Source organism: Crassostrea angulata, chromosome 7 (genome assembly GCF_025612915.1).
Source record: "Crassostrea angulata isolate pt1a10 chromosome 7, ASM2561291v2, whole genome shotgun sequence".
Classification (NCBI taxonomy): domain Eukaryota; kingdom Metazoa; phylum Mollusca; class Bivalvia; order Ostreida; family Ostreidae; genus Magallana; species Magallana angulata.
Window position 1 is genome coordinate 51,103,116 of NC_069117.1, and position 26,977 is coordinate 51,130,092.

General features: G+C 33.3%; 4 protein-coding genes across 4 annotated transcripts in view; 3 read left to right on the plus strand and 1 right to left on the minus strand.

The window, feature by feature from the left end:
* Positions 1-264: 264 nt before the first annotated feature.
* LOC128157197 (parathyroid hormone 2 receptor-like) lies at positions 265-9,838 on the plus strand. The gene is made up of 13 exons (XM_052819635.1): positions 265-406; positions 1,801-1,894; positions 2,426-2,536; positions 3,880-3,998; positions 4,093-4,193; positions 5,522-5,684; positions 6,039-6,198; positions 7,054-7,114; positions 7,745-7,817; positions 8,976-9,070; positions 9,155-9,281; positions 9,412-9,453; positions 9,614-9,838. Exons 1-13 carry the CDS (start codon positions 383-385, stop codon positions 9,725-9,727), a joined length of 1,284 nt encoding a protein of 427 aa, XP_052675595.1. The 5' UTR covers positions 265-382; the 3' UTR covers positions 9,728-9,838.
* A 1,920-nt stretch (positions 9,839-11,758) lies between these two features.
* On the plus strand, positions 11,759-14,398 carry LOC128155487 (potassium voltage-gated channel subfamily C member 3-like). The gene is made up of 2 exons (XM_052817208.1): positions 11,759-12,662; positions 12,997-14,398. Exons 1-2 carry the CDS (start codon positions 12,204-12,206, stop codon positions 13,873-13,875), a joined length of 1,338 nt encoding a protein of 445 aa, XP_052673168.1. The 5' UTR covers positions 11,759-12,203; the 3' UTR covers positions 13,876-14,398.
* Positions 14,399-15,488: 1,090 nt separating this feature from the next.
* Positions 15,489-23,352, plus strand: LOC128191779 (phospholipid scramblase 2-like). The gene is made up of 6 exons (XM_052864075.1): positions 15,489-15,804; positions 17,954-18,031; positions 19,620-19,815; positions 21,006-21,117; positions 21,619-21,715; positions 21,959-23,352. Exons 1-6 carry the CDS (start codon positions 15,630-15,632, stop codon positions 22,051-22,053), a joined length of 753 nt encoding a protein of 250 aa, XP_052720035.1. The 5' UTR covers positions 15,489-15,629; the 3' UTR covers positions 22,054-23,352.
* LOC128191778 (DNA polymerase epsilon catalytic subunit A-like) overlaps positions 22,796-26,977 on the minus strand; it is a 34,761-nt gene continuing 30,579 nt past the window's right edge. Inside the window, exons 52-53 of the mRNA XM_052864074.1 lie at positions 24,738-24,847; positions 22,796-24,233 (exon numbers count right to left, since the gene is read on the minus strand). Of these exons, the coding sequence (XP_052720034.1) occupies positions 24,158-24,233; positions 24,738-24,847 (186 nt within the window). The 3' untranslated portion in view covers positions 22,796-24,157. The remainder of the gene's footprint in view (positions 24,234-24,737; positions 24,848-26,977) is intronic.

The window sequence follows — 26,977 nt, forward strand, 5'->3', positions numbered from 1 at the left end:
ATTAACTTACATGTATCTGGTTTTGCATGAATTTTTAATTTACTCCCCATTATTATTTGTGGATCTGTTGAGAATGAGATTACCAAAGTACATTGAGGGACGGGGGCATTGGATGTCGTCCTAATCTGACAGCTGCAGCTATGGAGACTAGCCGGTCTCTGAGGGACCTGGGATTGTTCTCATTGAACGGTAGTCCTCATCAGTCGATTTCACGGCATTCCAGAACTGTCCACAAGGTTTTGTTTAGATTACAAAGATGGTTTTATGAAAGCTGCACCAGCTATATTAGTGCGCCCGTTTGGATTATGACAATTATGTCATAACAAATGTAGAGGCTGGTCGTATTTAATATGGGAACCTAGCCGTTATACTGATAACACAGATGGATGACATGGTCAATGAAAAGGTAGGAATTGCTCTGTTTTATTGTCTGCGACTAGCGATTTGTTTTAAGATAAAAACTCCTCATCCAAAACTTCTTTTAAGGACAAACATTCCAAATCCAAAATTTATTGGGGGAAAATGCATTTTAACGATGAATTATTTTTGATAAATGAACTTAAGATTCGCAGATTTTAATCAACATAACTTGGATCAAGGACCCAATGTACCATATGCATAGAAGTATCATTTTTATAACTAAGACTTTGTATTTTCATCAATCAAAAATAGTATTACGAATAATTTAGTTATTATTACACTCAGTTATTGAGAGTTCATAAAAAACATGTGCGAATAATATACCAACTGTCTATTGCCTTTATTTAAATTATACTATCTAAAAATTTACTGCATTATTTATAACATTTTAATTGAATCGTGCAAATCAGTATCTCCTCCTTTAATCGGTATAATTCTTTAAATAAACACAAAGAAAAATTGTTGAAATTTTTCATGGTTTTAACGTTTAAAGCTTTGGTGAACCAGGTGCTCAAAACAGTAAGCCATTGTCACAGAAATAACGATATTTATATATAATACATTTACCATGATGAGTGTATAAACTGTTATTGTTTTTCTGAAACATTCAGAATCTAAGGTTTTGCTACAAATTATATTTACATATCAATCCAAGGTTTGTTTATTGATTCTAAATGGTTTTTTTTTTAAGACTTGCTACATTAAATTATGGTCTTTGAATTTCACAAAAAAAAAAAAAAAAAAAAAAAAAACAACAACAAAAAACTTCGAAATTTTAACACGCACACCTATTTGTACAGGTATCAAACTGTTTCAAATATTGAACCTATTTTTAAAAGCGGTTACTTCGGACTAATTAATCATAGTTGAGGAAGAATTTTTTGAAAGGGAAATAAGATATGTTTACTTACTAGTTTCATTTCGTCTATTTCACCTTTAGCCGCTTTTTTCGCCCCTTTTTTAAAAATAAAATCATTGATTTGTTAGCTTTTGTATTTCAAAAAAATATTACAATGCAGTCGATAACAGCTGTTTTATAAATTCGAAATAATACTCAGAACAGCCAAACCAATAGGCATTTACATTATCTTAACCCTGCACACATTTTATTTATTTATTTAGTTAGTTAGTTTTTATTTATTTATTCATTTATTTATTTATTTATTTATTTATTTATTTATTTATTTATTTATTCATTTATTTAATTTTTTGCTTCAGTGAATATTCTGAGTAGTAAACCTTGTGTGACGCGATTTTTGTCCTCAAACCTAGCATGGATTTTTAAACAACATGCAATTAATTTCTCGGTATATTTACATCTTTTTAAAGTCATTTCCATAGAAAACGAAAAGTGTTTCTAAGTAATGAGATTTTGAATAGGTATACAGAGCAACCTTGCATGAACAGTATGAGGGTTTACGGGAAGCCGATCTCCAGTGTAGACTGACGATTCATCGACACCATGCAACGTCAGGTAATCTACGTCATTTAGATCTATTATGAATAAAAAAAAAATAGACGTAAAGAAAGTCTCTCTTTGATAAATATATATTCACAGAACACAAATATGTGATGTAAACGCCTGTATCAATAGTTGGGTACTTTTTTTAAAGAATGAAATCTTGATTATATTTTATTTTGATACTTCATGTTCATATACAAAGTTTAAAGAAAATATCCTTGTCCAAATAAAGACTTTAAAATGTTCCTAAATAAAAATTACATGTGTTTTTCAAAATTAAATACGCATTTTTACTTTGCCGTGCCAATAGAATTGAATGTTTAGTGTAGCAGTTCAGTCGGTAAACCCGATAATCTATTCGAACACACCCCAAAAACAATCAAGCATGAACTATAAAAAAAAAATAGCAATAATAGCAATATCATTTACTCACACTTTCACGTTGATTTTGCAAATAATATATTGTTCATACTATCGCCCGTTAACCCAAATAAATGTCTTGATACAGATGAACAGCATTGCGACTTTGGTGTCTTTTCGTAGATTTGATCTGTCCCCCCGTGTTTGATAATGTCATGTGCTGGAATGTGACCAGGGCTGGAACCAACGCCTCCCAGCCATGCCCAGGCTACATCGACAACTTCCGTATCAACGGTAATTATCACTTTATGAACAATGCCACAAATGTGTATTTGAGTTAGTGAAACTTCTATTGAAAAGCTCAAACACACAGCGTAATTTTGTGAAAATACACAACTGTATCAGTTTGTAAGTCATACCATGAAACGTTTTACCTTGCGGAAAATATTTTGTTAATTCTATAAAACGCACGATTCGATAGGTCTTGACGGCGCACCCGACTGTAATGTAATACAGTATCACTGTGTCATCAATGTATAAAATATCACTGTACAACAATGCATACAGCTACTGTGTTACAAATACGGTGTAATCATTGTAGTTAATATAAAGAATGTGGGCGCTTAAGATGTAGATTCGGCAGGAATCTGGGTGCACAAGGAGAGTGAAAATTTCATCAATTAATTTTGAATATTTTTCGAATTATAACCGTTATTTGGTTTCTGTTGGATGTGGAATGAGTGGAAAAATATTTGAAATGCAAAAGGTTTTATTATAATATGGGTCCAAATATAGCAACACGATGCAATTCATGCAAAATCATACTTATTTACAACTGTTTTTAAATGATTTTGTTGTCTCTGGGTCTTCTCTCCACAAATTTGAAACGTGTAAAGATAACATATTTCAACATTGAAAATGTCGCTTTTTAAAAAAAGATGGAGAGATGACCCAGAGATGACTTATTATGTACTTTTTTAAATTATTTTTTGAAGGATAAAAAACAAAGTCCATTGATATGACAGTGTTGTTTCAAACAGTACTTTATAGAGCATATATTGACAAGTCTCGCATGGCTCAGTGGTTTCGTCCTGGATTTAGTGAATACATACATTCAGTGTTTTGGGTTCAAATCCAACTGGTGGTCTTTTTAAAAAAAAAAAATTAAACTTTTTTGTTTTAAATGTTTGTTATTATAACATGATGTTGATTTATAATATACCGGTATATTTTAATTTGTTGTTATTGATTTCTAGATCTGCTGTATGAACACTATAAAAAAATCTTTTCTTATTACTAGTTTTTTAGGATATACACAATATAACTTCATTAAAACATTTCCAACTAGTTATCGGTTTACCTCTCATTGCCATTTTTTGAAAGCTTTGTGAGTTTTTTAATAACCGGAATAGCCGTGTACTTCGACTCTCAAAAAATATATTTTTGTTAAAACCTGTACATAGCCTTTCGAGGTTATAGACATTTAAATCCCAATTGATTCGTGTCGAGGATTCCTGCAAACTTACAATCTAATGCGCTCGCTTTCTTTGTTATATTCAATATCATATCACCGTTTAATCATTGTACACACTATCGAAGTATATCCAGTAAAACGTTATAACCAATATATATTTTAGGGTTGGCAATACGAAGGTGTATGGAGAACGGAAGTTGGTACGTGAATCCGGAAACCAACAGTTCATGGACAAACTTCACCGACTGTTTTCCGGACCAAAGCAAGCGCAACTCCGTTAATGTAAAAACGATTAGTCTAGATATCAGTAATAAATATCATGCCAGATCACAAATGTGAACGTTAACAAAATAACTCTATCTGTTTTATGTTTCAGAATTCACTAAACATCATACAGACGATACAAGTGACAGGCTACACGATATCAATAGTGTCCCTTGTACTGGCCCTGGTGATCCTACTTCGTTATAGATACAGGTTTTATAAAGTTAACACATTTACTTAAATTATTTGCAAAATGGCTCTAAAGAAACAGTGCTCGAATAAAGAGGTGAACACAGCAGTTCTTTTGTTAAGATAGTGGTAATGTTTTCTAGATCGTTAACAGCCAAGCTAATAATTTATGATACTATTTATTACATAAATAGTGCCTGTTTGGGAGGGAAATAGTTGAAGTTGACACCCGAGACAACCATTGTCAACAGTGTCGGGTTCTAATAAGTTTAAGACATGTCTGGATGTTAGGATGCCGTCGTTTTTTGCACACGCGAAGCGGAGGTTGACAATGGTTTTCGAGGGGTGTCAATTTCAACTGTTACCTTCCCAAACAGGCACTATTTATTTTATTATACTGAATGTCTTAATTTTAAAAGACAACTTTACTGCTACTATATAGGTATGACGTGAATTCTACGGCGAACCGTACGCACATAATTTACGTGCATGTAACAATTCGTTGTGTTACCCCTTGCCAAGTGTGTTGCTAACGCTGAGGGTAATAGAACGGATTGTTATACTTTCATGTTAAATACTGAAATCTGATTGGTTAACACGCAGTTCATAATCCTTTCTATTACCCTCAGCGTTAGCAACGCACTTAGCAACGGGTAACATTAAAAATTGTTACATGCGCGAAAATTATGCGCGTACGGTTCACTGTAGAATTCACGTTATTCCTATATAAAAGAAGTGAAATTTTCATAAAAATTAAGACATTCAGTATAACAAAATATATAGTGCCTGTTTGGGAGGATAACAGTTGAAATTGACACCTCTCGAAAACCATTGTCAACCTCCGCTTCGCGTCGGTTGACAATGGTTTTCTTGGGGTGTCAATTTCAACTGTTACCCTCCCAAACAGGCACTATTTATATATTATAAACTGCGTCTAAACCAATCAAATATCAGTATTTCACATGAAGGTACATGTATGATAAAACGATTTGTCATTGTTTAAATGTTAAAATAGTTAATTTTACAAACCGTTACTTCCGATAACTGCTCTGTGATGTGTAAAAATTGTATTTCCAAAACGACAAACATCGACAACACACAGGAAAACATTCTTCCATTAGATTTATTGGCTTGATATATAGAAGACTATGAATATCGATGATGCAAGGTGAACTATAATGGCTTCCAGCGTAACAAAAAATATATAAATAGATACATGATATATACGTATGTACATTAACAAAATGGAAATTAACATTTCTATTGTCAAATTATATATCATTAAGTATTTTTAACCGATTTTGATTCCTGGGGCATACTAATTATAAAAAATGCTATATTCTTTTTCACAGCCAGAGATCCAGACGAACCTTATCAAAAATCACCATTCTACACATCAACCTGTTTATTGCTTACATCCTTCGAGCTTCTGTATCACTTTTGAGGAACTACATTTTTGGCAGGGCGTTTGTGCTCTCTCTGAACGGTCATCTTAAGACAGAGACAGACTATACGGTCAGTTAATGGGAAACAATGCTCAAACAAAACATTGAAAAATAAAGCCCTCTCTGTTTTCCTGCTTTAATTCACAATGAGTTAATTTTGCGTTTCAGTATGCTACTATGAATTTTGTTCGCAGCGACATCTTTTCGCGATCAAATGAATAGAGTGTTAGCAAAAGCAAAACTGCGACAAATTGTACTTATAATATCACAAATAGAGAAATATTTTTATGTATGTCATTGGAGGAAGACAAAGCTATTCAACAGCTCGTATGTTCATGTTCTTTGTTTACAGCTATATGATTATTGATAATCTCTGTTTACAGCTACATGATTGCTGATAATTGTTGATAATTTCTGTGTCTAGCAATGGGTGTGCAAGCCGATAACCACCTTGTTCGTCTATGCTTTGGTAGCCAGCACTTTTTGGCTCAATGTGGAGGCGTTTGTCCTGACCAAACTTATCGTCGACTGGAAATATCTACAGAAGAGAAACAACGTCTTTGTTCATATTGCCATAGGATGGGGTAGGATCCTTTTACTGTTTACGTATTTGTTCATATTGTTATAGGATGGGATAGGGTCCTTTTACTGTTTACGCCATTGTTCATACTGCCATAGGATGGGGTAGGATCCTTTTACTGTTTACGTCATTGTTCATATTGCCATAGGATGGGGTAGGATCCTTTTACTGTTTACGTCATCGTTCATTTTGCCATAGGATGGAGAAGGAACCATTAACTTACTTCTTATTAAGTAAAGGGTTCTCAGACTCACACTGCATAATTTTGGTCCCAGAATGTACAGGAACTCTAAATACCTCTGCTGTTCTAACTGCCTTCAGGGATGACATGAACCAAACGGTCGTTATATTGAAAATATCCTTTTTACTAGTTACGACAGTAAAACTTTTTGTTTAAGTTTTTTCACTCATACATAAATTTATTGATATAAAAACAAATTAATTCACTAAGGCTGTAACAACATCAGCGTAAAAAACACTTTATCTATTAGTGGGTACGTTTCGATATTCACGAACACAGACAATTTGGCTCCAATAAATCATGGACATATGTGGATAAGATTGGCCTGATTTAGAGGTGAACCCATTATTTTTTTTAACGATATCCGTTCCCTTGCAATGTTCGATAATTCTTGATTAATCTAAAATGATTTATATACACATGTCTGGTAAAAATATTTGAAAATGTGATATCACGTACGATGTTTTATTCTCTGTCTGTACGCTGCATGGTGGCTTTTAAATTTTCATGAAATTCTATAATAGAGTTATTACACATTTTTTTAAATTACGGAGTTAGGTAGATTACTATATGGACAGATATAGCAGTATGCAAATTGTTTTGACCTCTCTTTGACAGGGGGTCCGCTGTTCATTGTCGTGCCGTGGCTAGTTCTCCGGGTTGTAACAGAGGATGATTGGTAAGGTCACGTGATTATTGCATGGTTACGTATGATGCGATCTCAGATACTCGTACACAAGTTACTACATATGCTATGAGCTAAAATTTTAATAAATTTCAATTTACTGATATTTTTTTGAAAAAATTAAAATTCTGTATATATACATTATACATCAAATACTGTACCCGACAGTAATATGTTAGCATCCTTGTTCTATTAAGGTTGTAAACCAATATGAATTATTCACTTAAATAACAGTTTATAAAAAATTCAGACATTAAAATTGTAACATATTACATGCAGTATTTTTTAAAAATCCTTCGCAGTAGTATAATTGATTACATTTAGTGGGGTACTTGTGTTTTAGTTGTAAAAGGAAGTCCGGGATAGCACTGAATTAGCAGTAAAATTCATCATAATTCATACGCTTGATCACTGCATGTAGACAATTACTGGTATTGGATGAAAATTTCACCAACAATATATTATGTGAACGGGAAAAAACGAAAATTTCAGGAGATTACTGGTTTTCATGATACCTCTTCTAAAAAACATATACCTAGAAAATCTATTGTTTTATATTTATCAATGAATGAATAATTTACTTTTGGTATACAAAATGTTCTATTTTTTCTCCCTGATTCACAGGTGCTGGATTTCCTACACCTGTGAGTGGTCGATGTGGGTTTTCGTCAGGGGACCTGTCTTTATCAGTATTTTTGTAAGAGTTTTACTTTTTTATTTTTGATATTTACGTATTTACATTTATAGTATATAGTAGTATCTACAAATGTTTCGAGAACAAAAAGAGAGTGAATGGAAGCAATTTTGTTAAACTCAGACAGGTAACAAGGTCGGGTGAGCGGAGGGGGGGGGGGGGGGGTCGGGGGGGCTGTATTTTTGGTCTATATTTGTCTGCACGCAGCAATATTCACACCATTTAAAACAAAGTAAACACGGATGACAGCTTGGATGTTTAGGACAGAACACTACCAATATATAAAATTTAGAAAATAAGCGCAATCAAGATTACTGGTATAAATGTATTTTTTATCTTTTAAATCTGTAATTTCCGTCCCCTACATCATGGACACGCAAGTGCTACATCCCATTCAAAATTGTTATCAGTCAAATATCAGATGATGTTAAGTAGGCCTAGTTGTGTTTTAAACTAAATACACTGTATCGTTATATAACTTTTAAAACACAACGACTTGGCATCATCTTCACATGATTTAATCATATTTTCACACAAACATATATATACATGTATATACATATATATATATATATATAGAGAGAGAGAGAGAGAGAGAGAGAGAGAGAGAGAGTATGTAACTTTTCAGTATATAACTATCCTATAAATATAGAAAACCCAAACAAAATAACACAAAATAACAATAGTTCCTTTAAAATGGTGTACACGTGTGAAATACTCGAGTATAAACAGAAGTATTTGTTGGTACAAAAATCGAAGACAACTTTCAGATATCTCGGACCCCAGATATCTCGAAGTTTTGTTAAAGACCCTCCTCCGACTTCGAGATACCGATGTTTGACTGTATTTAAGTCACCCCCCCCCCCCCCCCCCAGCTTATCAGTGTGGTGTTTTTGGGATCAATGGTTGTGTTATAGGAAAAGAGATGGTGTTACAAGGGAAATAATGGTTGTTTTCCTGGGAGATGGGTGATGTAACGTTGGAAGGAGTGAAGTTACGAGGCAAAGGGAAAGGGGTTGGTAACTGAAGGGGATGTTTTTACAGTATATTTTACAAGTTGGAACAACTGATATGAAAAATAAGCGTGGCAATTTGTTGAAAAATTTGTTAGAATTTTTTTCTAACATAAATATATATATACATTTTTTTTTATTGTTTTAGATAAACAACATTCTCTTCATAAAAATAGTGAGGTTTTTGTACAAGAGATTAAAAGAGGTCAACAAGAGCTCTCACTTCAACAAAACCATCATCTTGTAAGTATATAATTTTTTGGTAAGAACCGTTTTGCTATTTTGGACTGAGAACTGTTACTGAAAGATGGCTGCTTGATTTGACAGGAAGATGGCTAGAACTGTGTGTATACTCATCCCACTGTTCGGCGTCCCCGATATCATTTTTGTTTTGCTGTCATTTTGGTTTGATGTTGAATACCTGTATGCTGAAATGTTTTTTAATTCACTGCAGGTAAGTCAATATAAGCTCTTTGATTGTACTCAGTATCACTGATGAAAAATTTGGAAAAAACAAAATTGTAAAAAAATGTTTCTTCATGGAGTAAGTATTGAATTCAAAATTCGCTCTGTTTATTCTACAGGGGTGTATGTTATCATCAACATTTTGTTTGACAGAAAAGAAGGTATTTTAGTAAAAATCCATATTTTTTTATAACGTAAGATATAACTTTCTGAAGTCTCGGTGTGCAACAAATTGCATGTACATCGTAATATTTTACACTAAACACAGTTATTTATACCTGTACATAATTATATAAATTCTAATTAAAATTAAAATTACAGGTAGTCCAAGAGTTCTGGAAGTTTATATATCGCTGTAAAAAGACAGAACAAAACAAAACTGGGTGTCGGCGGGCCTCGCAGCCATCTTTGTCAGAGGAGACAACTGTTGCCTGAACAAATTTTCACTGTAATAAACCAGTGTACTTTAACATTGCGTGTTGTTTAATTAGACTACATTGAGTTCATAGATGCTGAGATAAAAAGTAATAAATTTGGGGATTTGCATTATGATTTTATATGTCTCATTTTTAACACAAAAACATACTGCAGTACAGTTGACTTTAAGGCCATGAAAACTCAAGTAGCAGAGAAAATTATAGATTTAACAATTTTAAACAAAGCGTTCAAGATCGTACGATCTGTATGATTTTATCATACCTGTTGTTCCTCAGATAAGCGATGTGGCCCATGGGCCTCTTGTTTTATTCCTAAAAATAAGGCGTCTTTATTGATGTAACAAGCAAATAATTTCTGTTATAAAAATTTACCCTTCAGTGTATATCCTGTATGATATATCAATTCGGACCGACTTGGCATTTTATCATGACACTTGTGTCTGTTATAAAAGTGCGCTCGAACCGCTGCAATATACATTAAATAAACACCAACAGCTAGAGAGTTATGGAAAATGATTTGGAGATTACTTTCATAAATAGATTGCTAAGCAAACAGTACATGATGTATAGATTATTCGTAATTAAATAGAGAGCCGGATTATGCCTCGCTTGATTCTCTTGCATCAAACATTGGGTTATAAGTACATATATTGGTATTTCTGTATTAAAGGTGTCGCATAAAAAGTTTTCAATGAATAAAAGATTGTTATAGATAAATTTAGAATTCTATGATATTGATATTTAACTCTTTATAATGGTATACAGGAAGAAAGTTGTACATGTGCTATAAATGTGTATATCGATATAGATCAACTACCAGCAATGACAAATTCTCAACTACTGTATTTGTAAATTTTGAATTTTACAACAATTTTTTGAAAATTTACAAGACACACAGTAACTTTAGTTTTTTTTTTTAGATTACCTAGTTAATTTAACCCCATTATTTAAACCAGAGATATCCTAAATGTAAGAATGTACTAAAGAAAATAATAAACATCACTTTATACCCAGTTCAAGTCCTATAAAATAAAAGGTATACTTATTGCTAGAAAATGATTATAATATTGACATTTAATACTAATACTATCGAATAAAATGTTTAAAATACATGACTTGGTATAAAAATGAACAGTAAAAATTATATGTAAGTAGCTTTAAAAGTTTCGAATTTACTGGAGGGATGTAAATACAAAATTTACATGACACTACGACATAAAATAACATGTCCCTTTTTTTCTCAAGAAAACTAACAACCAGCATCGGTATCGTAACATATTTCCGAAATGATCAGTTTAACTAAACTTTTTTTTTTTTTGGTAAAAAAAAATTATTGCTATTATTAGGGAGTATAATTGATTTCTTTGTACCCGTGTGCGTTACAAGTGCATTTATATAAGGACTAATGAATCATTCTTTGAGTATTGTAAGGTTTTCATGATGAAATACGGTCGGGGTGATCAAATCCAAGAAAGCCCAAAGATTTTTTGAACACGCCCGGTCGTATTTCATCAACTTATGATATTCAACGAATGATTCCTTATCACTTATATATATATATATATATATATATATATATATATATATATATATATATATATATATATATATATATATATATATATATATATATATATATATATATATATATATATAATTTTCAGCAATTATACAAAAAAATATCTAAATAGTCATTGATGAAATGAATGACTATACATTACAAAACATATTCGTAGTGAGGTAAGAAAATAATGTAAAATGGAACGTTTTGTATAAATAAAATTGACCAAAAATATTTTTTCAGAATAGCTGAATTCTCTCTACAGTCGAATAAGCAAAAACATTACGCTGTTTAGATAAGAACACCTTTCTTAAGTTACGAAGAAATTTTAAATTTCAATTATAAAAGTGTTCAAGGTTTCGGGTTTTTTTTTAAATTACCGGTACACATGCAAAAAAAGATTTAAGATTTGCTAATTATGCAAGATGTTTTGTAGATTATCATAAATTTTTGGAGTGTATGCCATTGTTTAATATTATTAAAAAAAAATAAAAAAAATAATTTAAGAAATGAGGGAACATTTTTTATCAAGTATACATGTGTATTTACCAATGAAGTTTAGGACACTCGTCGATAAAGGAGGACGATATCGGTCAAGCATAAGCATCTCTAAGCATCAACCCCTCTTCAGTGTTTGTTGCCATCTGCTCCTGGTCCATATTCGGAAATATAAACACTTATTTTGTTCCGCATAAGCCATATAGTGGCCAACGTAGAGAATAATGCTCTACAAATTAAACACAAACAGGTTGTGAGAGAAATAAAATTACTGTGATTTTATCACTTATTCTGATGTTAATGGTCGAATAAGGCAATATACTTTTAAGGGGATGTTGATACTCTGGCATTAACTTGCTGCGTCTTTAAGGGAAAAGTTGGCTCTCTAAGTTCGGTAACAAACAAGCAAAAATTCATGGCGCAAACTAAGCTGACAAAAATGGACAATGTGGAGAATATAACATTGAATATCGGAGGATTTCCGTTCAAAATTCCCAAAGATGCTATTTGCAGGTTACCAAATTTTACAGCCGTGTCAAATCAAACGGAATATCCATTTGATCGCCCGAGACAATGCTTTGACGCCATTTACAATTACTGCGTTCTTGGAAAGCTGCACATTCCCCCCACCGTCTGCACGGGCGAGTTCCTCGAGGAACTGGAGTTTTGGGGGGTTAAAGCCGAGAAATTGGAGAAATGCTGTCACCATCGGTACGTTCTGTTCATGCGTGAGCAGGAAAACCTCAGAGGATTCATCAATTGTACAGAGAAAGAGGAGGATCAAAATGATGCTGCGGAGAAGTTCCAAAATAATGGCGCCAAGAGCAGGCTGTGGAATATCCTCGAAAACAGGGATAGCAAACTGGAAACAAAGGTTTGTAGTGGATGATTAGAACAACAATATATACTTGTCTGTTATAAGGGTGATTATGCATTACCTGCATCTTACTTTTTAAAATTTCTTTTTGGGGGAGTTGAGATAATTAATAGAAAAAATATATTTTAAATACTTCATATACAAGTCACATGCACTTTTTTTTTCTAAAAGTAAAAATGCAATGCAGTTTTAACTTCATTAAAAACTTGTAATACATTAACGTTTTAATTAATGTCTTTACTTTTAATATATAAACGTAAAAATAACTGAAGTTTTTTATAAAATGGATCGATAAGGTTTGATTGTGTTACTTTTTACACTACACTTTCAGGCTTACTTCGTTTTGTCTACGACGGTCATTCTACTGGCAATATTCGGGGTGGCGTTTAGTACGGTATCTCTAACATTAGAAACCAATAACTCAGCACTTAATTCTGGCCAGGCATCGACTATCGGAACCACGGAATATACACCGGCAATGCTTTCCACCACCGGGGCTGGATGGATGAACGAATCTGATAAAAATGGTTCAAAGTTTTCCGAAGAAAAAATGTTTTCAAATTCAGCTCGAGAGAAAGTCCTCAGTATGAGGGACGCCGACCCTGATACCCGTTGGTTTCTGTACGTCGAGCATTTCACCAACGCGTTTTTCACGATGGAGTTAATCGCCCGTCTGGTTTGCTGCCCTTCATTAGCTCGTTATTTTCGTGGATATCTGAATTTGGTCGACATCATCGTCCTTGTTGCGAGCTTTGGGCGATACATAGTTCTCTTGGCCGATATGACCGGATCTTCCACAAACGCTGACCCGCTGCTCTATCTCCAAATGTTGCGCGTTCTTCGTCTGCTCCGCATTATTGAGAACGTCCCCGCCTTTAAGATCCTTTGCTATTCTGTTCGACTCGAACGTAAAGATCTGATGACGATGCTCCTGTTTCTGTTTATGGGGATGCTGCTGTTCTCAAATTTCTTGTATTTTGTCGAAGATAATGAGGATTTCCCCAGCATTCCAGATGCATGGTGGTTCAGCATTGTCACCATGACAACGGTGGGATTTGGCGACATGGTCCCTAAGACAGCGGTTGGTCGAATTATTGGAGCCATGTGTGCGCTTTCTGGGGTTCTCTTCATCTCGCTTACAATTCCTATCTTTGTGAACACTTTTCAGTCTTTGTATTTGTACGCCTCCTTCAAAAGCAACCGACTCTAATTGTAGCTTTTGCATTTCAAGAGGTTGCAAAAGGTTAAATATAATTTTTTTTAGATAACATGTACATAGAATACCAGTCTGATTGAAATCAAACCTTTCACTATAGCTCCTTTATTTTGATGGTCGCGTGACCATCAAAATAAAAGAGCTAGTTGAAGATTTGATTTGAATCAGACCGATAGAATACATTCATATTTAAAATGCACATGACGTTCAAACGAATCGTTGAGGGAAATTTCGCAAAGATTCGTAGATCTGATTTATTGTTGTTTTGAGAAGAAAAATTAAAATATTTATCCCGAGGCAAATTATTTCTTTTATATTTCCAATCAATGTCTTGGGCAACAGAAGATCAGTGGAACGGGAAACAAATTGTTACCCGAGATCTTCAGCAACACCTTGTACTCCGATCCAACGAATCACTAAGTCTTGTTTTCCTCAACTCCATTCGCCAACAAAGCTTTAATGATATATGCAAAATCCTTAAGAAAAAACATTACATTTTACAACCACAAGCATAGATAAATAAATATAAATTAATAAATATCTTATAGAACTGTCCTTTGTAATAGCTACAGGATAACAATCAACTTCTCATTTACAAGTAGAGAGAGAGAGAGAGAGAGAGAGAGAGAGAGAGAGAGAGAGAGAGAGAGAGAGAGAGAGAGAGAGAGAGAGAAACCCCAGACAGACAGACAGACAGAGGGGGTGAATTTTCTACATAGGAATATAATCATAGAGTAAAATCTTTTAAAATTTAATTTTGAGATACTAATGTGTCAGAAAATCTGCAACAATTCATAAAGGTAGATAATTGATTTAAAAATCTGTCTGCAACTACTTAAATTGTTTCTTTTTCCTTTCTTGAATATTTGCTTTTTAGGATTTTAACAAAAATATAAGAGAGGAAAAAAGAAAACAAACTAAATTAAGATGACAAAATCTTATGAGACTTGAAACCCAAAGACTTCACCTTCAGATTAAATATAATAACTGAATCTGAATCCAATGTATGTTCACACATTGCTCAAACAATAATTGTACATGTACAAAAAACTAACCCCCTGAAATATTTTCAATATAGTGAGCGACTTTGATTTATGTAGACCCAATAATTGTTTTCTTTTTCTACTACCAGACAGGTGAAATAGATGATATTACTAATATTGATAATTGCTTAACAGTGAATTACATGTTATAGACAAGACACAGATATCTCAATTAATACCGCGACGAGAAGTCGAATTTGGCCAACACAAGGCGTCAGTTTTTAACCTTAAAATATTTTATGAATATATAGATTATTATTAGAAAATGTTAAGTAAAAATTTCTTGAAATAAATTGTATTTTTCAACATTCTGTTAAAATACAGGTTTTAAAGCTGGTAAAATAAGTGAGGGCTCGCAGTACTTTCAGTACTTTGATAGTTTCTTTATCTCACCTCAGCTCAGGTGAACAAATAAATAATTGGCTGAAAAGAGAGTGGCTGAAATTCTTACACAGATAAAAAAAAAAGTTAAAAAATAAAAATGTCTGAAATTTGAAAAATGTTCTTAATTGATTTCATCATAATAGATTGCGCAACCAGTGTTATTCACTGCATGACGCCATAAACGAGCGCGGGTATTGTAGTGCCCCGGATGTTGACAATAAGTGACTCTTGAGAGATAGGCTGTGTCTCCGCGTTACTTGATATTGATTGAAGGTTCTACCTGGGTGTTTATTCGCTGGTAAATTTAGACTCGTTATCGCAATGACGGCTTCTCCAGATAACGTTAATATTGCAATGCAACCGAACATGGCGCAGCAACAAAACCAAATGATGATGCCACAGGGGGTTATGGTTCCACAAGGCCTACCCCCGGGATTAGCTTACCTTGGTGCTTTGGATGAGGTTCGGATCCATCAGCATTTGGATGTACTTGAAGGTAAAACATGAATTGTTTTTAAAAGATGCTCGAAAACTTGGACACCGGCAAATGTAAACAAATTACTTATTAGTGTAAACATCTACTTTTATTAAGGACGCTTGCCCTCACGTACGCGTAGCGGATTCAATATATGTTAACAGTAGGCCTAGTACTTTTGTTAAACTTTTGATACAGAAAAAAATTGTATTGCGAAATACTGATATCTAATACATTTCAGGTAGGTAAATTGGGTGTGGCTCATTTACCAAACAGGTTATCCTATATATACGTGCAATGAACGGGTACCGGGTGGTTTCGTTCCAAATGCATCCTTGATCAATGTTGTTTCACTCCATTGGCCGAAGCAAGCCAGAGTAAATACGTCCCGCACTCAAGCATAAATAAATAATATTGACATAAAGGAATATTAATGAATATTCCTTATGGGTATTTAAAGTTTGTCCCAAGTTATCTTTTCGTCACATTTGGATGATTTACACACACCTATAAAATAATTACATTTCGTCAATGAAATCTATAAAAGTGAAAATATCCAAAATATCTTCATTAACACATTATCATTTAATGCTAAAAAATTCAGAGCAACGAATACAGACTTCTCACAGAGATTAATCATGGGAAATGTTGACATCTTTCCTCCCTTCGGAAGTCACTCGAAATACCTTGCACAATTTTTTTCAACAATGTTTTCATGTCTGTTGCAATGCATAATTCCCATAGACTCCTTTATTTCAGCCATGTATTGAAACCTGATAAGTTAGAGAGAGCAATCTTGGAATTTTTCAGTGAATTGTTGAATAGCAAAAGTATTTATACATGAATGTATGACTACCCAGCAAGTGTGGGAACAATCCAAAAATTCATTATAGTCACATGATAATACATGTAGTAAAGACTTTTTTTTTTTTTACAGTAGACTTGATCGAAGTAAGGATTCCTTTATGAACGAAACAAAAATCTCTCTCTCTCTCTCTCTCTCTCTCTCTCTCTCTCTCTCTCTCTCTCTGTTAAACAAGGTCTCAAGAAAAAAATAATCAAAAACGAAGGATCAAAAGACAAAGAGAGATATCAGTTAAGGATTTAAAAGCATACTAGTCAAATATTGATTTTTCATGGCAGCAAATGTATTGTGTTGTTTATCTTAGCCATAGAATAAAATGGAACTGCTTTGTATTGATAATAAGCAATTAACAGTACAGTACACCTTAAAAGGGGAATATTTAGGTCAGTCTTTTGGCAGTGTTTATGAGGAAACTTGAATATATACTTTCTGTACTATGCATTGCATATATACCCTAAAACTAACTGCTGATATCATAAAATTGCTCCCAAACTTTTGATTTGTTAAATCAATATATTAAAATTCGAGTATAAAGGGTATAAAACAGTAGTAAGTAAGATTTTCCATTAACATGGCACTTGGCAAAAAATGTCAGTTATAGTTAAATCTTCTTGGCCCGAAATGTCAGTTATTGTGACATCAGGCACAAAAGGCCGGTGCTTATTCCCGGTTTCCGTGGTGCTAAGCAGATGAGAGTGATTGACTCGCCCTGGTTGGGACACCAGTCCATCGCGGGTTAACTCCCAGCATTAGCCGGTATAAATTTCAGCTGGGTGGACTAAGACAATGTAGATAAAGTACCATGTCTAAGTGCACAACACACAACATCAAGTGACCACAGCAAGGTTTGAACCAGCAACCTTTTGGTTACTGGCCTAACGACTATGACCACTGAGCCATGTGCTAAAAAATGTCAGTATCGCTAAAGATACAATTTAGCTATAAATGATGTTTATTGCTTAAATAAACTATTGTTAAAGCATTTTTATTTGTGGAGGTCAGAGTTCTTGGAAAGCCAAATTTTTCCTGGTTTCTAGGGATGTTATTTCGTTGGTAGCAAGATTGAAATAGTTTTAACAAATATAAACAAATGCTTGACATATAAACTTTCGTGGGGATGTTTATTCGTGGTCAAAATTTACCCACAAAAGTCACAAGCATTGGTCCCCCATGAACAATGATGATTCCACAGTAAATGACTTATCAAAGATGAAAGCAAAGAAATTGTTAAAATCTTCAGCTTTGTTATTGACAATGATGATATTGGATGATATATGCAATTGCATGATTTTTTTATTAACACAGTGATGGTTGGTTGGGAGAGAAACAACAAATACAGATTATGTAATAACCAGGAACAACAGTTCATGTACGCCAAAGAAGGTAAGCTTTTTCCTACAAGTTTGTACAGATTCGGTATGTGCTTTGAGTGAGGTAATGGGGGATTGTTTATTTCATTGATTTATGTATAACACTGAAAGCCTTCCATGGAGAGAAAAACACCCTCTTATCAGTCGGGATAGCCCGCCACTTCAGGAATGTGTAAGCGTTTGTATGAAAGCTAACAACGAGAGTGAAATTAACTAAAATATTGCTGAATCGGAGTTATTGAAGAAAGTATGATGTCTCAGGGTGAACTCATCCCCATATATTGAAAAGAAACATTATTGAACAAGGACATATCTGTATTCAGTGAAGGATGTGTTAGAAGATCGAGTTACTCGGCCTTAATTATGACATACTTCCTTGTGGTCTGGTCACTCCCCTTGAGCACAGTTACAAAGTACTTACCATTTACCCGTCCTTTATACTAGTTTTCTACTCCTGAATCAATTCATCTCTATACACATCAACTTCCTGATTTTTTACTTTAATAGTGGGTTAAATCATAGACCTCAACTAAATTGAGTTCAACGCCATACAAATACAACTATGTACAAATGAAAAATTTGAATATTAATATATAAACTTATGGTCTGTATCATAGGGAGAAATCCCATTTGTTTGTTTAGAGTGGGCAATAGATCCTATGAGTTTAAAATGCCTTGATTGGCATATGACCTGACAATTTATGATGTTTCCCTACTCAGTGTTCATGAAAGTATAATGATATATATTAGGGATGTCAATTTTACTCAGTTTGCTTAGTCGATTAATCGAAGCTTTAGTCGAGCGATGGTCGAGTACTTGATGATTTCATTGAAACTAGGGGTCCTTTTCAAATCCAATAGCTGCCACATACATCTTATCTTAAACTAAAAAACATTTAAAAACTTATGATAATATATACTAAATGTATTCTACTTTAAATGAATTAAAAAGTATTTTATCTAAATATCCGGTAGAAAATGTTCTGTCTTTTCCTTTTTATCTTGTGTTCTCGTGCCTAATCAACAATCAAAGATTAATGATTATAAAACCAAATCTCTTGAGATAATTATTGATATGATTAAACTTTTGATTATACTTATATCTAATCCAATAAATAACTGATTAGGAGAAACACAAATTCTTCTCAAGTACACATGTCTGCCTAAGTAAATCAAAAGAGATCAGTTATTAGCTGCTTCAAAAATACACCAGGTACACCAATGGAAAATAGAGTATTCTATGTATTAAAATGTCAAGAGAAGAAAACTGTTACTAATATTTACATTCGTAGCCTGAAAATTGCCGTATTAGGAAGAAAAAAATAAATGATATTTTTAAATTCTATTCACTTTATAAGAGTAATTGACCAAGAAAATGTTCGTTGATGACCGGTGTGACCGAGTGATAGTCGAGTACTCAATTGACATCCCTAATATATATATATATATATATATATATATCTAAAGCATGTACCTAGTATAAAGATATTGTAGTGTTATGTACCCACACGTTTCATATCCTATAATTTTGTTGTTTTAAGTTGGTAAATAATTTGACAATATGAAATCAGGGTGATTAATTGTGATAATTGCTGAAACAGATACAGACTGTTGTACGCGACAGTTCTGTGGACCAGCCAGACCCTTCGTCATGGACATCATGGACAACAACATGCAGCCCTTGATCCGCGTCGATCGTCCATTCAGGTGCCAAGCCTCCTTCATGTGGTGCTGCTACTTACAGGAAATGGACATACAGAGCCCCCCAGGCGTTTCCATAGGAACAGTCAAGCAACTGTAAGTCAAGTTTAATCTTTATACAGATTTACAATAGAAGTTGTTTGTAATAGTTTAAATTAAAACAAGGCATGCCTGTATTCTGACACTGGATTAATTATTATGAACAAAATGTGCAAACTTGCAAAATTCCATACAATATCGTAATGAAGAATGGTTGAGTTATTGAAATTAGTTTTGAAAAGCTGAACACTACTCATAAATAGGCACCAGCCTATACATGGGTATTAAACCCATGGAATTCATTACACCTGATTGCACACCAGAAACTCGGCATGTCGTATTCATTTCGTGGTTTGAGATTTTGTGCATTTGTTTACTCTTTTATGTGCATTTTCTGTCTGTAAATTATGTATTGACATGTTTATTTGATGTTAGTGTTCTCCTGGCTTAGAAAAAGCATAAACTTTGTTCATTGTGATAGAGTAATAAGGCTACGCAAGATGTACGTCCACACAGATGAGACCTCCACAGTGAAATACTTTAAACTGTTAAGAGGTCTGTGGCTTATATAGGGGTTGTAAGGATAGCGGCAATGAAAAAGAAATATGGCAGACAATGCCTTTTATGAGTTCTGGACAGTTTTAAGTACAAGAAAGAATGAAACCATTCCAATATGTAAAAAAAATTATTAGCATAATACATGTATTGTATACATGTAGCAATATTCTCAAATCATTTATCTAACAGTAGTTATTAAATCAAGATTTCCCTTCTTCCTCCCACGATTTGCTTCCTTTCATTTTCTTAAAAAAAAATAAGTTTATCACAACTTTATGATTTATTGCAGCTTTGAGTTTTTTAGTTACACAAATTTTTCTTAAGTCATTATCAAGTTATTAAATCAAGATTTCCTTTTTCTTCCTCATATTTGCTGTCTTTCTTTGTTTCCTGTAAAAAAAAAAAGTTTATGACCCTTTTATCTTTGAAATTTTTAGGATAATATTTTTCTGTATTTGTATTTATATCTTTATGAATACCGGTAAACAGTCTTAAGATCTTGAGGTTTTATCTTTATCTTGGTATGGTATGCTGAAGAATGAAATTATCAATGCCATACAAGTTATAAACAAAATAGCTCTATATATCGCTTCTTCCCTGTGTATTCTATTCAAAATCTTCAACTCTAAATTGCAAACATTTACATGTTTAAGTTCAATCAATTAAAGTATCTGCTTGTTTTTAATCAGCTGGACTCCATGGAAACCCCGTTTTGAGGTCCTCGATAGCCAGGGTCAGCAGAACTTTATCATTGAGGGCGAGTGCTGCTTCTGCCTACCTTGCAGGGACATTATCTTCAAGGTAGCCTGATTTATTACTCCACATATAAACTACCTCAAGTCGTTTATTTTATTTGTTCTTAAGTTCAGGTGTTTATTATCTGTGTAAGAAGCTTGCTCAAAGACTATTATCAAAGAACATTCCAATTGTAAAAGCATGTATTGCGATGCTTGGTTTGAAGATGAACATGTATACTAAACTGGAATTTACCAAGATAAAAAGCAGTTAAACTAGTACCTGTACCGGTAAATATACTGAAGATTATGAAATTTGTTATGGCTACAGAAATAAAGTAACAATTGTCAAAAGAAAATCTTTTTTTTGAAAATTTGATATTGCAATTGAAAATGATTACTTATCAGTATTAATGATCTTAGTGAAATTACACGTTGATTGCAGATGTTTTGTTTGTCAAAGTTTGAACTATGTATATCAGACATGGTTCTAAACATCGTAACTGTTAATTTAGGAATATAATCTGTTAATGAAATAAAAACACAACTATAATTCTTCCGACTGCAGGTGACTGATCCAAAGGAACAGGAAATAGGAGAAATCATCAAACACTGGGGAGGGTGCAGGGAAATCCTGGGAGCCGTCAACGACTTCAAAGTCACTTGTAAGTAACGAAAATACACCACAGTCAAAGATCATTAACTAAAAGGAGTAGTTGTTTGTCTATCATGGAGTCAGATATTACATGGACATGTACTTTGTACTATTGTAGACACAATGCTATTTGTTGGCTCGTTCATAGACGTGGTACATGTACAGTGTTATCATCCAACTGTTGATTAAACGAATGTTTTTATAGAAAGTGTCCACCAGATATGTTCATGCTTAATTTATCATGTATTTATAGTTCCTGCTCAACTTGATGTCTTCAAGAAGGCATTGCTTTTAGGAGCTGTGTTTTTAATCGACTTCAACTACTTCGAAAGAAACAGAAACCAGTAAAACACCAAGGATTGCCTAGACAAGGGAAAATGACATGACACATTACAAATGAGGATCCCATCATATATCTATATTGTCTCCAGATGTACTATCCCATCTTTTACTTTTATGGACTCCAAAGAATGACAGTATACAGTGTATATTAATGTAATTTTGACTTGATGCAAAAAAATTTATCCAGTTTACGCATTAGAAATGATATTTTAAGAGAGAAATCTGCATTTTTTAACTTCCGTGATGTTGTGTGTTTTATGATCTATTTGTTTTTAATAGACAAAAGGCCATTTTACCAGTTATACAGTTGATTTTCAGTATTCATTTACAGTGTAGCAACCTGCAGGATAGTTCTTAATATCCTCCAACTGTTTCTTCCAATGCAAGTGGACTGTAATGTACTGGCAAAGTAGCTTTTTTATTAACTCAGTATTTTGTACGTGAACACTGTAGATTCCTTATTTAATGCAAGTACTTAATTCTGCGATTCACCTGTTTGGCATCAAATTGCGTGAATATAAAATCGAAAACGCCAAAACTTTATCTTAGTTTCCTTAAGTTTAAGTTTAGTTATGTCCAAAAAATAAAAGAGAGATTTAAAATCTGCGAGATATTCTTCACCCAGTTTAACGCAGATATAATTCCTTGCATTTAACTAGGAATCTACAGTAATGTATATATATGCTAACTAATTGTGTAAGATAAAAACTCAGTTTAATCTGTTATGTCAATAGAATTTGCCTTGTCGAATTTACATACTAAGTATGAATTACATTTTATTTTCATATTTTAGATTTTGGCATTCATATAGCCTTTTTTAATTCTCTGTAGAAAACTCTATGATTTGTTGATTCTTTTTTCAAGTTCATGTTATGCATGTAGCATATATGCCAACAGTTTTTGTATTCGAGTTTTACAAGTAAAAATGCTAGTTTTAAACTACCGGTATATATATATATATATGTGGAATGCAATTTCTATTTATTCATTTTACTCTAATGGCCATGTACATGTATATACAAGACAATTCTTAAATCAGTACTGACACCATGTGATTGTGTAAGATAGCTTTAGAACACTCATTAACTTACATTTGTCTAATGTGATAAGTTTTGGGGCCATACAGGACACTACAGCACAATCAATAGCCTCCCTGATATCCAGTTTACTCATCGTTTAGTTTTATCCTTTTACCATATCCGTGTTTTATACCTACTGATATAAATCAACATTTTTATCGAGATGTATATGTATTGATTCAATTTAAATTTGTTGTATAATTCTTATTAAATATAGTTTCAGTTATCCTATTTTTATTGTTATTATCTCTGTTGGCCCCATTTCAAGTGTACACACTGATTAGTTACTGGGGTATGTCAAAGTTCAATAGCTGGGATGAAGTAGCAATCGTATCAAGTGCTCACACTCTAATTTTCAAGTCTATTGCATAGATCTTGGTTATCTGAAGCTGTAACAAACTGTCACAAGTTAACGGAGGCAAAAGGTCAAGCTACGTTTTCATTATATATGAGGCAGCGTTTTCTTCTGAAGTATTTCTTTTCAGGGCTAGATTTTTTTTTTTTTTTAAAAACTTCCAAGTATTTACCCCCAGAATTTTTTCTACAAAAATAGATATAGCTTCCAAATTGTCCAATTATTTTTCAGGCACATAATCATGAACTACTTTAGTAGTACATGTACTTGCTGTGGCCAGGCACTGGAAAACATTCCTCCACCTCATTAGGTGAACTTTGTCAAGATAACATTGATTTAAAAATGTAACTGACACTAGTGCATAAACTAGGGCATTGTTTTTATTTAAAAGACTGCAATATCAGTTAGGGTCAATATCTAGCAGACTTCAACATCTGTGGCTGAAGTTTAAACAAACTTTCTGGCCTACTGTGTAAATTACGGTAGTGGGATCCATAGTTGATCTCTTGCACTGGACACTTTGCAGCTCCCAAAGGTCTACAGAATCACTTGGCATTTTTAAAATAACCAAATTGAGAAAGTAAAGTTATTTTAAAGTTGGTTGATCAAGCACTTAATTTATTAAATATCACAGTCAATTATCTGCACAATTATTCCTTGGACTACTCAGGTTTCATCAATTGTTACTCATTTGTGGGTTCATTTTCAAAATCCAATCCACTGTTCCCATCAGCAGTACCATCTCATAGTGCCTATAACAAAAGAGAGCAAACATAATGGTGGTCAGGTAGCTATAAACAGGATATGTCATGTTATCAGGCCGAAACCTTATTTGTTTCTCAGGCACAGCCATATCAGAGGCATGTTCAACAGAGCGAGTGCTTGCCAAAATTCCCTATACCTACAAGACAAATTTTGGTAAGTGCTCGCAAGCGCTCACTCTATTGAACACGCCTCAAATCAAATGCTGTTGCATTGACTGATTTTTATTTTGCTTACTGGAAAGAGGAACAGCTAAATTTTTCTCAATTTTCTTCAATTTTCTTCAATCCTAATGGCTCGTATGAGATATGCTATTCATTAGGATAAATGTGCGTTTCAATTTGCTCCAATTCATTATAACTACCAAAATTACAATTTTACAACAATTGCATTTCACACTGCATAAAACTACCAAATCCATTTTCTCTGGACTACACCAATCATGTAAAGTCCAGATATTGCCTGTCCCGCACAAGCCTACAGATGCTCCTTACCTTGCGATCCCTTTGAATGTCATCAGTGTTTTGTACAGATCAGCAGCGGGCACCGTGTTTGTAAAGTCTCCAGCACATCTACAGTACTTCCTCATGTTGTTCTCCTTAATCTTAGTGAAGGAAGAAACAAAATAGTCCTTATTTGTATTTTCAGTTTTTAGACTACATTACAGGCAGATTTCAAATGTTGAGTCTTTATGAAAAAGGCTCCATGTCAAATCTAAATTTGAATTCAATTACAGTAATGTGATATTTTATAGTAATTAAATAATAATTTCATTATCATGAAATTATTAATAGTTCTATATAATTATAAGTTTACAGTATTTACAATATCAAAGTACCGAAGAACTGACGGGAGTTGATTTTATAGATGTTTATTTGTTTTAAAATCAATGTTAAGTTATTTTGCATGACAAGTACAGGTAGTTTCTAAATCTTTATTTATTATATATAGAATATCACACTTTTGTTTTGATCTCGGCCCTGGTATCAGCCCGAGCGGTTGGTATCGGCCCAAGCCCAAAGGGCGCAGGCCGATACCATCCAAGGGCTGATACCAGGGACGAGATCAAAACAAAAGTGTGATGTTCTTTATATCATATATCTAAAATTCAAATTTAAATTCCAAATAAGGAATAATGTATCATGAAGAAGCTATAGATTTTTTTCGGATTTACAAAACTTGTTCGTTTTTATTTCTTTTTATATGTGTTAAAACTTTAAGAGTTGTCGGACTTTGTTGACAAACCATCGTCTTTGCAAATACAGTAGAAGGGAGTCTGTCGTCTGAAATGAAGCACTATCTTCTAGAATTCAAAATTATCGAGAGAGAAACCTCCCTCCAACGCAGCTTCGTTATGAGTCAAATTCTTTCACTGGGATTTCGTAAGTTTCCCGTCAGATTCCATTCATAAAGATCTACTGTATACTGTTATAGCAACTATAGAAAGTTGTTTGAGAACGTTCATACATGTAAGCGCGTCCATTACTTTAACCTCTTAATTTTTACAGTCTCATCTCTGGTCTTCTAAGATTAAGTCTCGTTCCATCCTTCTCTATATCCTCCATAATTTAAACATTGATTGATATTAAATAAAGCGTGCTATTGTTCTAAATACACAACCGTTGTGTTGGTTACCTCCCCTTACTTGGATACACATCACTCTTTGGCGCTATTTTTCAATTTTCGGTAATAAATAAAAATATTCCGACGTGTAAGGTAATAATTTGTATTATATATTTGTAATTCTATCGTTATTTCACAAACTAGTCTTAATTAAAAGCAGATATATATATGGAAATTATTGATTTCAAATTTGAGGGCAATACACCCCCTTGACGACGGGCTGAGACAGAGAAATATCAGCCCCGAGGGTGATACAGCCCTAGCTTTCGGTTGCTGTCTCACCTAGTCCAAAACACGTGTATCAGGGCTGATACACAACTAGGTATATGATATATGTATATAGATTCCATACCTGATGAATATATAAGGATCATGCAGATGCAGATCAAGGCTTTGATTCACACACAGGTATGCATATATATAAATATCAGATTTGATACTTATTGCCTAAGTTAAGTTTAATATGTTTTATTTATTAAACATTGATAACTATCTAATTTATCAATTTCACAGGATAAATATTATTGAACTCTTTAGATATCAGTTCGCACTGTGATAAGGGGAATAACTCTTGCTTGTAAACTCAAGAAATGGATATTTTGAATCTTATACAATTCATTGATATATTATGTGTGATCTATTTTATTTTTAAGATGAAGTGATATTGATAAATTACTTATTGTGATACATGTATTGTTAAATATTTCAGAGCTTATAATAAAAAGTAATAATCAAGAACCCTATGTTGGAGTTATAGTCTTTATCTACAATAACACCATCACTACAGTAATGCCATAATATTCCTATTATACAGTATTGTTTAGCTATAATCTATTTTCTGCTTTTTTGGCAATCATTTTGTATCCAAAATTGAATGTCTGTTATTTTGTTCATATGTTTTATATTTTCAAGTGCAAAAAATGATGTATGCAAATAAAAACTTAACATTTTCCCCATTTCGTAAAATTTACAATGTGAAGACAAGAGGCCCATGGGCCACATCGCTCACCTGAGGAACAATAGGTATGATAAAGTCAGCTTAATGGAGTCATAATACAAACAATCTGGACAATGTACAATAATACATGTAGATCCTGTATAAATAAAAACC

Coding starts and splice junctions, on each gene's coding strand:
- LOC128157197 (XM_052819635.1), top strand. CDS start 383: ATGGATGACATGGTCAATGAAAAG. Junction 4,194..5,521: donor CTACTTCGTTATAGATACAG/GTTTTATAAAGT, acceptor TCTTTTTCACAG/CCAGAGATCCAGACGAACCT. Junction 9,454..9,613: donor TTTGTTTGACAGAAAAGAAG/GTATTTTAGTAA, acceptor TTAAAATTACAG/GTAGTCCAAGAGTTCTGGAA.
- LOC128191779 (XM_052864075.1), top strand. CDS start 15,630: ATGACGGCTTCTCCAGATAACGTTAATATTGCAATGCAACCGAACATG. Junction 19,816..21,005: donor ATAGGAACAGTCAAGCAACT/GTAAGTCAAGTT, acceptor GTTTTTAATCAG/CTGGACTCCATGGAAACCCC. Junction 21,118..21,618: donor GCAGGGACATTATCTTCAAG/GTAGCCTGATTT, acceptor TTCCGACTGCAG/GTGACTGATCCAAAGGAACA.
- LOC128155487 (XM_052817208.1), top strand. CDS start 12,204: ATGGCGCAAACTAAGCTGACAAAAATGGACAATGTGGAGAATATAACA. Junction 12,663..12,996: donor ATAGCAAACTGGAAACAAAG/GTTTGTAGTGGA, acceptor CTACACTTTCAG/GCTTACTTCGTTTTGTCTAC.